At 40.4% G+C, this 11615-nt stretch overlaps 1 protein-coding gene across 6 annotated transcripts in view; it reads right to left on the reverse strand.

Annotated features, from left to right (window-relative positions):
- The window catches only part of TLE1 (TLE family member 1, transcriptional corepressor), an 81986-nt gene extending 71588 nt beyond the window's left edge, over positions 1 to 10398 (reverse strand). For 4 of the 6 annotated variants that reach the window (XM_070742761.1, XM_070742759.1, XM_070742760.1 and 1 more), the window contains exons 1-4: positions 8904 to 10171; positions 8027 to 8127; positions 6192 to 6255; positions 5793 to 5837 (exon numbers count right to left, since the gene is read on the reverse strand). In XM_070742761.1, the coding sequence (XP_070598862.1) occupies positions 5793 to 5837; positions 6192 to 6255; positions 8027 to 8127; positions 8904 to 8927 (234 nt within the window). In that variant the 5' untranslated portion in view covers positions 8928 to 10171. Of the gene's footprint in view, positions 1 to 5792; positions 5838 to 6191; positions 6256 to 8026; positions 8128 to 8903 lie in introns of all 6 variants that reach the window. The other 2 variants (XM_070742764.1, XM_070742763.1) reach the window with 2 other exon arrangements.
- Positions 10399 to 11615: the final 1217 nt, after the last annotated feature.

Here is an 11615-nt window from a genome sequence, read left to right on the forward strand (position 1 = left end):
GGCTTTAGTATCCTAGCCAGATAACAAACAAAATCCTTTTTTTTCCTGTTCTTCCACAAAATGGAAAACTACCCTTTTGTTTTTATTCAGTAATCCAAAGAAGCTTTTTAAATGGTTCAAAATAGAAGCTGCAGCAGTTTGTTCTTTAAATCAATTCTCTTCTTAACTATCCACTAGATGTTCCAGCACAGAGAAAGAACAGTCTTTCTCCCTTCTAATTCAAAAATCCATACTGCCATTGCCCTTGCAAACTGCTAAACAAGCAGTATTGGCAATTCACTTGTGTTCAGTAATATATTTACTACAAATCCCAATGGCTTGTCTCTTAATGCAGTTTTTTTTCCTATTGTGTATGTTCTTGTCAATACACTGACTGGTCACAGTATTCCATAAGCTACTTTGACCAGTTGTTTACAAAAGATATCAAAAGACCGAAAACAAGCCAGGGGATTCTCCTTGATTTTCTGTCCAACATTTTTCTGTCACCAGTCCAAAAGCAGCATGCTACACAAGAGATCAGGCATCTCCTAACTGGAATCACTTTAAATCAGTTTAATTTGGGAGCTATTGTGATTAACCAGGATAAAACTAAGATAAATCATGATATAGCCATGCTGACTAGCATATAATAACTATGTTCCAAACTGTGGTTCCAAGAAGCATATCCAACTGCAATAATTTTCCTCTTTTCAAACAAAGATGTGTTTCATTTTATTTAGTTTAGCTGAACTTTTGTATGGGATACTGATAGAAACCACTACTATGAATATATACAAATGTTGGTGACATTCAAATGCCGGTGACAAATTAATAGTGCAGAGGATTGTCTTCTTTTGGCCTTATAGGCTAAATATTATACAAAATCTATGAATAATTAAATATCTAAAAGGCAGGCATTTAAGATCAAACTGTGAAGAAAAATTAGAACTGAAGGAATAGAATTGTCGCTACTGCAACCTGTTTTCCACATACTAGGCTTCTCTGACCTTTGAAGTGTAGGACAATGACAAAATTCATTAGTGCTCAAATATGTTCACCTAATATCTTGATGACAGAAAATCAAGATACCGAGAAAGTCAGAAAGCAATAAGTGAAATACAAGCAGCCAAGCAAAAGGAAATCTATTTTTAAAAAGCCAATCTTTTGCTGAGATGGTAATTCTGGGTTTGAGGATATATTGCATCACATACCTTGATTTATGATACTCCACACAAAACCATTTCCATGCATTAAAAAGGTAATATTTAAAATTCTATGTGCCTTGCTATAAAGAAGGTATTAGTTTCACAAATTCATTTGAGTTCCTCCTTGCAATCTAAATTAATGAAGTATTATATGGAGGAAGACTAGTCCAATATCATGATCATTCCTATTCAAAGAACTGTGCAAAATCAAGAAAACTTCTGAATTATCTGAAGCCATCTACTACCTATGATGTCACGAGCAACCATCAGGAGATACGGCTGTTGAACACAAACAGTTTTGTGAGTGGCTCCTTCAAAGAAAAGACTGGCACTGTTAGCACTATGCTCCATTTTTGAAGTTGTAATTATTTGGAAGCGAGAAGGCAGCAAGCCAAACAGAAAACCTCAGCAGGGCAAAGTAACAAGCTTGCCTGAAGGCAGGTCAGAGAGATCATAGCTGTCCCCTCAGAGGAGACAAAAGCCCACCTGTCACTTTTAGAATGGCAGGAACTCAAACACTGTAGTAGTTTATATAGTCTGTCTGTGGGCTCAGCAGTGATCAATCTTTATTTGGCTGACTGCCACTGAACTAAGGCTAACCTTACCTCTAAACAATTGGGGTTTTTAACACACAAGGAGGTTTACTTTCTGGTTTACTCTGAAGGCCATCAGACAGGAATGATGAGAATGACACAGAGAAAACATTTCCCATGCAGTTACTAATATCCAATGTATCTTGGCAGCAAATTTACCACAGTAATCTTGCTAACCCTAACTGCCATAATGAGTAAGTATTTTTTTAAATGAAACTCATAACCTTTAAGCAATTCCCTAGAAAGATCTGTATCAGCTCTAGACTGACTACCAGCATAGTTTTTGAAATGCTATTAGAGAAGCAAAAGAAAGGACGAAAGTACTATGTTAAGGTAGCAAAAGGCTTAAAATTATATATACGTAAACAAAATATGCAATTTAAAGGGGAAAAACCACTTGCTACAATTGATCAAGGATTAAGCTTACTACTGGTTAAATTAAAGAAATGATTCATTTCCTGCACTATCCTCTTTTCTCCATTTTTGTCCAAATAAAAAATAAAAAGATGAATCCAGGTATCCCACAAGTAGTAAAGCATTCCCAGGACAAACCCATTGATGAGAATAGTAGAGGAATTTTTGCCTACTCCCTTAACCTTACCAAAGCAAAGATAACCTGGCAAGGCACTCAACTCTTGATGGCTATATTCACAAAGTACTTTTGGAAAATAATAGAAGTGATTTGCAAGTGGATTGTATTTTTAAAAAACATTTGCTTTCAGAGTTTAGTTGTTTGCTTGCAGATGTTTTGTTGCTCAAGTAGTACCTTCAATATCCGAAGGGTGTGGGGAAACCCCCCCTCTCTTCTAGCATTAAATATGTTACCTAGTAAGGAAACATCTGCAAGCAAATAACCATTTATAACATAATGCTTAGAGAGCATCAATGATTCCATAGTTCAACCCTGAACCATAGATATTCTCTTTTATTGTTTCATTTTAACTTAATCTAGTCAAAAATATTTGGAATTGCAGCATTCCCTCATCCAAGAACTAACCAGGGCTGACCTCATTTAGGTTGAGATCAGATAAAGGTAGTTCCAGCATATTTGTCTCATGCCCTAAATAATGCATTCCAAAAGATTGGAGAGAAACTTTTACACACATAAGTGTAACTACAAGGGAAGATCAGTGCAATTTGCTCTTCTCCTTGTTGGATTCTGCAAACAGAATTTCTACTGGCCAAAGAAAATTCTGCATTAGTCAACCCAATAAATAATCGTGGTAAGTAGAAAGTAATGATTTACAAGTAACAGCTTTTTGTCTGATATGTTATTAACTGTAACAGAGTTGGAAGGGACCTTGGAGGTCATCTAGGTTCACACAGGAGACCTATGGCAGGGGTTTGAACAGCCCAACTGCTGACAAGCTCAGTGTCTTAGCAACTGGGCCACCTACTGTGTATTGGCCCTTAGCTCATTTGCTCTCATAAGAGGTCTAAATACACACACACAAAAATCACATTTCTGGAAATCCTGCTAACAATCCTTTGAGGGAGGTGCCATGACAATGATTGACCCAAACTATCCAGTAACTCTAAAGTTGAGTGGGATCTTGCCCAGTCGTTACACTATATAAATGAAAATAATTAATGGCATATTAAATAAAGAATAAACTAAAATAGGAGTAAAGAATCATTATAACATTACAAAAGATGACCAGAATCCCAAACATAATTTCCTGGATGCCATCCACTTTGCTTAAAGGCAAAAGACATGCAAAATGGGGGGGGGGGGAACAGAAAAAGCTTGCTTACATCAAATTATGTTCCTACCAAGCCTGCACAAGCAATGTTGATTTTCACTTTTGGAAAATACGAAATAACAGCCATGGAAATAAGGACAAAATAGATTAACATGACCTTTTTTTATTATTTTGCCATGCTGCTGCAACTTCCTTTGCTAAAGTTTGGAGTGAAGGGAGCATAGATCTCTCAAAGCATCTATTCACATTGATAATATTAGATGCATGCATCGGTGACATTACAATTGATGGGGAAAAATCCCCATCGCTACATTTTATGTAAAAAAAAAAAGTCAGTTATGACGACTTTTATGTCTCCTGATGGTGCCTTGCTAAGCATTTGGTTATAAGCCATAAAACAGGAATAATTTCAGCCTGTCAGGAGTCTAGCTAATGCCCAGTTTCCCCCTAGAGAGAATTCCTGTCAAATGTAATGAGAGCTCTGAAGACCCTCTCTACAACATAATGAGCACTTAGGCCAGACTGGTGATCAGCCAGCAAAAAGCATCAATTGGAGCCTAGCTACTCCCTGGGGGATACACATCAACAGTTTTAATAAGAATTATGATTACTCTCCAGCAAATGCCTAAGAACATACTGTTCATGTTTAAATCATGAAATTCTCACATACACACATCCTTTTTTCCCAAGATGAATCCGTTTTCTTTTTCCCAACAACATTGTTAAGATAGAGAAATAGTTAACTGTGTCACATATAAAAAGTACATGGTAAAATCCTTGCTACTTCTGTTGTATACTATATAAAAAATAGCAACTGTCTACCAAATATAAATATTATTTTGTCAATTTCCTTTTACAGAAATAATATAAGGCAGTGCTTATTATATTTGAAAATGTTATTTATAAATTTCATATTCAGACCAAATAAAAATTGGTACACTAATGCACAGACTAAAATAACACTCCTCAGTTCCAAAGCTCTTTTGGTTTTGTTTGTTTAATCTTTAAATAAATCCAGTTCTCAATTCTAGTTTCGAATTTATACATTTGGTTTGCTGTTAAAGAAGAAATTTTTAAAGCTAGTCAAAATGTTGGACAAAAGGGATGACCAATTAAGCTCATAAAAACCTGTGATCTGTAACAAGCTATTAGTACATTTTAAGCAAATGACAGCCTACACATTTTCAGGGGTGGTGGGGTTGGAAAAACATTAGTATTTAGTGCAACATAATAGTACTATTTTCAAAGCAAATAAGAGAAAATTATAAAAGGAAAAATGAGAATTCTTAATATCTAAAATTTCAACAATTTAGTGAAGGCTTGAAAGCTGCCATTATGTTTAATATGTAAATATCAAATGCACTACCTATACATCTAAAAAGCATCTACTTTTGAGAGAATCTTAATTCTGAATTATCAAAGGTTTCTGCATCTGATGAATTTTACACATACTCCCCCCAAATCAAAGCGCTCAGTATTACAAAAGCAGAATTCGGCATTCAAGCACACTTGCTTAATGGGAGCCTTTGAATACACTGAAGATGTGAAACCTGAACGAATCAATTTCTTCACTTTGCCTTAGCTGGTCAGCCATGCTCCTTAATTTAATGAAACAAGAGTTTCAGATGAAATAGCACATATACATCAAGAAAAAATTGTATTGTTGCACTTTGAAATGTATCCAACTGTGCAACTTCATCTAATGATAATTTTTTTAAGAGGCCATCGATTTCTGAAAGACTTATTGTACCAGCATCTTGATGAAAAAGTGGATGTCAGCATATCTACAGAATATTTACACCCTGCCATTAATGCTTTCTTTGGCAGACAATAACTACTCAATTGAAGGTCCTTTGGGCTGAGCAATCATTTAGCTTTCTTTCTCTTATGAGGTCCTTAGTGCCTTGTTCCAGTTCAATACTCTTTTTATTCACCATTATAGTAGCCATAAGTGTGAATTTTATGGGAACTTGCAAACTCAGTCATAAGGAATGCTTTCCAAGTCACTAATCTTTTCATGTTTTTTTTTTAAATGGCTTGGATTTGATCAACCATCAACATATGCTGCCTACACATAAAATACTGGTTAGGCAGATTCAAGGATGTGACAACCCCAAATTTCCTTCTAGAAAACTATTTCCTTGAAAATATTTAATTTTAACCATCTCTAATATGTAATAGTGAAGGCTAGGATAGTATTTATAAAACTAAATGGAAACTTACAGGGAAATTTTCCCTATAATTCTCCAACCTTTTAGATAGTCATATAATGTAATTTTGTATAAACACAGAATTCAATAACAATTTCTTACCTGTTTGTGCATTTCAATATTTAATCCATAAGACATTTCATAATACTGTGAATAAAGCAGAGAAAAGTTTACTCAAAACACAAAAATATGAACAGCACACACAATCATACCCAGAATTTTCATTTTTTCTTGTTCTAAACAAACAGAAGTAAACCAATACATTAAACTGTGGTAAAGCTGATTTTAATGAACATCAGGAATTGTCCTAAAATGCATTCAGCAATAGAGCAAGCTGCTAAGGGAGTCTTTTACTGCACGAAGTTAAACAGAAGCTGGACCACCAGCTGTCAGGGATACTATAGTGTGCCCTGCCCTAGATTAGATTATTTTTCATATTTTTTTTTCCAATTCTGATTTTACATTTTAATAAAGCACATAGATAAACAAGATTGTACTTACCATAACATAGTGCCTTTGCATTTCTGTCTTTTCACTTGCAAGCTTCTCACATTCCAACTTAAGACTGCAAAGATAAAGGTGTGTGTTTGTTTATATGAATTTAATATATGCTTTTATTTACATTCTGAAAAGATGCTTATTATGAAAACTGTTCTGGGATCTCAAAGTAGAAATACAGAGATCTTTATCAACCCACTTTAATAGCTGACAACATTTGAATATGCGGAGAACAAACAGATAAAAACATTACTATGAAAAATAGTAATAATTTAATATAATGGGAAAATGTTTTTAAAGAGGTACTAACATAGAATGCCAGCATTCCTTTTAAAAATTCAGAAAATACATTTCTATAGAAAACCATGTGAATTATTAGCAAATAATACCTCAGTTTGTATTTTCCCAAAATCATTTTTTCAAATATAACCAAATATAATTAGTTTAAATTTCAAATATAAACTAACCAAACATGGTTTTGCCCATCACGTGAACTACTTGGTGATAATACAGCACTGTAATTTATAGTCGTATACCTAAACTTTTAATTAGAACCAAACATAATTTATAGCTTTCAGTTGAAGTAAAATAATTTAAATCAAGCTGCCAAGCTTCAAATTCATTTACAAATTATTTCCAATGGAAATTTACTTCTAGGATTGGGATTCTAATTCTATTAACTAAAAATAAAAGCCTGAAGGTCATCAAGCCAAATCCCTTAGATAATTAAAGCCTTTCAGTTTTGCTGCTATGATTAAAGGGTATTTGTAGGTGTGTACCATAATTCCTGAGACTCTCACACTATTGTAAAAACTTTACTGTTTGAATACTACTTATTTGAACAGGCTTGATCTTTGCAGTTAAGACTGTGTACACAGTGCGCTTGAGCTATATAACAGCTGAGCTCAATTTTATATATGTATGTATGTTTGTTTGTACAAACCAAACCAAGATAATATACTAACCGTCTGGCCCTGGAACATGTTTACTTTAAAGATGTGTTCCTCAGATTTTTATTAGACATGTATTTTACTTACATGTACGTACAAGTTAATGTTTCAGTCAATAATCCTGGCTTTATTTCTTGTTTGCAAACTGCATTTGAAAACTTTGCTGAACTTTTATGCATGCTATTTTGGGAATATGTTGCACTGAACTAAATAAAACATAATTCTAAGTAGACACACACACATAGGATTGAACAATGGCCAAAATAAGCATGCAAACACTTTTATTTTGTAAAAATTTTTCACAAATGCTTTTACTTAGCATGCTCTATTCTCCCAGGAGCTGTGGTGACCCAGTTAAATAGGGGCTTTTTAAAATAATAATAATAATAATAATAATAATAATAATAATTATTATTATTATTATTATTATTATTATTATATTTAACGATGGCATGCTGGAAATATGTCAATTCAGTCTCTTAAAACTTTCCAGAGCAAATATTGACAGTTCCTGTTAAAGCTCTGAAAGCACATAGGAAGATGGAGGTAGCAAGAGAGCAGCTCCTACACCAAGTCTGTATTAACCTAACATAAATAAAAAACAATAGCCGGATCCACCAGCCTTGCTTGCACACTCACCTTCAGTGAGTGAGTGACAGACTTTTCACTGCCGCCTCACGCCACCACCTGGGCATAACTACTAAGTACATTTAGAAGAAGCAAAATACACCCTTTATATGTATATACCATATTTGTGTGTGTGTGTGTGTCTGTCTATCTATGTGGATGGATGGATACACAGACAGATAGACACACAGGAGCACATTATGGAACCTTGAAAATCTCAGCTGAGAAGAAACCTCCCTTCTTAGTGTGATGCCTTCTCACCTGTGATACTGAGCTTGGAGAAACTGGAACTCCTCTTTGATTCGGTCTAAAGACTCCGGGATTGTGAACTTGAAGGGCTGTCCTGCAGCTTGGTGTGGCGTCTGAAGAGGAAGGGGAGAGAAAGAAAGGAGGAAGGGGGCACAGGAAGAAAAGGAAAGGGAGTTGTGAGGAAACTGGAGACGACAGGCAAAAAAGTTACAGCCACCGTAACCGAGGGAAACAATGCCACCTGGCCCCGAAAGAGCACGTGGGAAACACCCTCCCCCCAATCCAAGCCCTCGCTGCTATTCTTCCATTAAAAAAGCAGCGCAACCGCCACCGGCGGGGGCAAGAGAGCGCTCCCTCACAACCTCCTCTCTTCCTTCCAGGAAATGGTAGTAGCAGCGGTGGCGGCGGCGTCTCGCCTTCGGGCTTCAGGGAGGGGGAATGTACCCGCCGCTCTTTCGACTTTACAGGCTGGGTCCTGAACCGGGGAAAAGGAACCGAAGTGGCCCCCGCAACAGGGCGACGAGTAAACAAAAGGGGAAGCCGCACGCGCCGCGCAACACCCCCCGCCCGCCGGTCGTTCCCCCCTCAAAAGCCAAGCGAGGCTTTTTTTTCTTCCTTCTTCTCAAAACCAAACCTCGGCCAGGCCGGCTGACGAGGCAGCCTTTCCTCGCCCGCCCACATAACACACACCGCTTCTCCAAAAAAAAAAAAAAAAAAACCAAATCCCTGTTTTCGGCCCTTATACAAGAGTTCGCAGCCGGTTACGCTTTCTGACTCGAGAGGCCCCGCGCGTTACTTTTCTTTTTTTGCCCTGGAAAAGGGGGACGGAGGTGAGGGTTGGGGGTGAGGGTCGCGGCTGAGGTGAGGAAGCTCTAAAAGGCCAACTTACGGGATGCCGGCTCTGAGGAAACATGGCTCTGGCCGCCGCTCTCCTCCTCCTCCTCCTTCGCAGGTCTCGCCTCGCCTGGCCCCCCTCAACTTCAGACTCCGCGGAAGCTCCAGAGCCAACGCCAGGTGGGAGGAAAGCGGGGAAGGGCGCTCACTCCGCTCCTTGCCTCAGCTGCAGGCTCATCCTCCCCACCCCCCACGCGGCTTCCCTCCGGCCTCGGCCCCAGCCGCTTCCTTTGTTGTTAGCTCGAGAGAAGCGAGAGGGAAGGGGGGAGGGAAAGTCACCGGGGATCTTGCCCGGAGCAAGCGCGAGAGATAGCCGGTCCGGGATGGCTCCTTCTTCCTTGTCGCGCCGTTGTTATTGTTGCCGTTCCTTTTTTTCCCCCTTTTCTTTCTTTTCCCCCAGGAAATAACCTTCCTTCGCTCGGCCGCCAAGCGCGCTTAAAGGAAAAGACCCAAACAAACCAAAAAAAAACCCCGACCACCCGAAAAGATCGGTGGGTTTCGGAGTCGATCGGCAAGAGGGAAATCCAAAACGAAAGTCCACGGGTTCTTTCTTTTTCCGACGATCGGGTCCGCGGGGCTTAAAGGAGCCGAGGGAGCTCCCCTGCGAAAGGCCGCGTCGGGAGAACGATTTCAGGCCAGATGGGGCTGCGGGGGACTCGACGAAGGAAATCGAAGGGAGGGGAGAGACAGAGAGAGAAGGGGGGGAGGGTGACGAGACAGGAGCCGGCCTGAAGAAAGAGAAGTCCGGAGAGTTTACACGGGGGAGGGGAACCACCCCAACCCCCGCTTCGGCTGCTCTTCTCCCCTCCTGGGATCCCCCGCAGTCGGTGGGTCGCCACAAAATCAAGAGCCGCTTCTCCCTCGGGAGTCGCGCCGAGGCTTGCCTTCCTAGGCCCCGGCCGAGGATCCTCAAAGCGCGTTTAGAATCCCGAAACGAAACCCCGCGTTCGGAGCAGAAGCATCCCGGGCGGACTTTCTCGCGGCGGCCTCTCTCGGTTTCCCTTCCGCTGCTTTATTCTCTCTCTCTCTCTCTCTCTCTCTCTCTCTCTCTCTTGCTCAACCCCGGGCCAAAGTTCTTCTTCTTTGCGAGATCCCTCGAGGAACCATCCAGGTGGGGGGGGCGGGGAGAAGGCGAGACCTTCTCCTCCCCCCTCCCCCCCAAAAAAAATTATAGCAAGGGGTTTTCTTCCATGGAGACGAAACCGGCACGTAAAATCACGGAGAGAAAAAAACTCCGCAGGACGCACAGCCAAGCTCGTCGGCGGCGGCGGCAGGATCTCAATAAACGGGACACAATGTATCCGCCCGCGCTGGTTACATTAACACGCGGTTTCACACTCCTCGAGCTAACCAGCCTCTTGGTCCCGCCCTGAGCGAGAAGGGAGGAGGGCGTGGAGCCAATCGCCTGCTCGGGAACCAACGTGGGGCAGCGACGTCAGACCAATGGCGGCCGACTCTGGGAAGCGTCGCCTCCCCTCCTTCTGTCTCCCTCCCACTTTCCTAGGAAGCCTTTCTAGTTGAGCTACAGGACCCCTCCAGCGAGCCAATGGGAGGCAGCGGAACGTTCAGGCAGGCAGGGAGAAGAGGAAGGTCGGGGAGAAGGAGAGTGGAGAGGCTGGGCTGTCAATCAAAGTAACGTGGGGTAGAATAGGCGAGCGAGCAGGAGAGAGAGGAGAGAGAGAGAGAGGAATAACTGCTACTCTCTCTCTCTCTCTCTCTCTCTCTCTCTCTCTCTCTCTCTCTCTCCCTCTCCCTCCCTCCCTCTCTCGCTCGCTTTTTTTCCTTCCTTTCTTCACGTTGCCCCAAAATACAAGATAAATAATACATCCCTCATTCAGGACAAAGCAGTACCCACAGTTAGATGGATGCTTTCCTGTTTAAGCTTAATGGAGGGGTCGAGGGGCATTGGGGTTGCCTTGGAGGATGAAGCGTTCACAGCGATCTGTATCAAAAGTTTCCTCGGAACGAGTCTTCTTCTAAGTGCTTCCGGAAATGTAGCCTCTTCTCACGCCAGTTTTCCCTTTAATTTTGCCCGATCGGGGAAGAGTGTAGGCTGAAGTGCCCCCAGGTAGCCACAAAGACTTAAGAAGCACCCTGGTATCTATCCAGAGATTTAAATATATGCAGCAAATATTACATAGAAACATAGAAGATTGAGGGCAGGAAAAGACCTCAGGGTCCATCTAGTCTGCCCTTATACTACTTCCTGTATTTTATCTTAGGATGGATATAGTGTATGTTTATCCCAGGCATGTTTAAATTCAGTTACTGTGGATTTACTAACCACGTCTGCTGGAAGTTTGGAAAATAAAAATATTTATTTATTTATTTATTCGACTTCTATGCCGCCCAATCCCAAAAGGGCTCAAGGCAGCTTACAACAATATAAAATAAAAGACAATAAAAAGAAGTCAAATATAAAACTAATTTAGAAAACCATTAATTACAAACCCTAATAAACATAATCACCGATGTGAAGTGGTCAAAGGCTTGTTTCTTAGGGCCTTGTTGGAGGTCTTCTTATCAGGTGATTTTAAACTGTTATTTCAGCTCAGGCTGATGCCCGGTTCTTTTGAAAGTTACCAAGTGACAGCTATTGTGATAACGCCTCTTAGGAAACTCTAGCGTATTTTGTTAAAGATAGCCTGTAACAAGAGGCTGAGGCTCCATTCCAGTTTGGCAAAGAAAGAAACCCCTCCATTATTGA

Source organism: Erythrolamprus reginae, chromosome 2 (assembly GCF_031021105.1).
Source record: "Erythrolamprus reginae isolate rEryReg1 chromosome 2, rEryReg1.hap1, whole genome shotgun sequence".
In the NCBI taxonomy this organism is placed as follows: domain Eukaryota; kingdom Metazoa; phylum Chordata; class Lepidosauria; order Squamata; family Dipsadidae; genus Erythrolamprus; species Erythrolamprus reginae.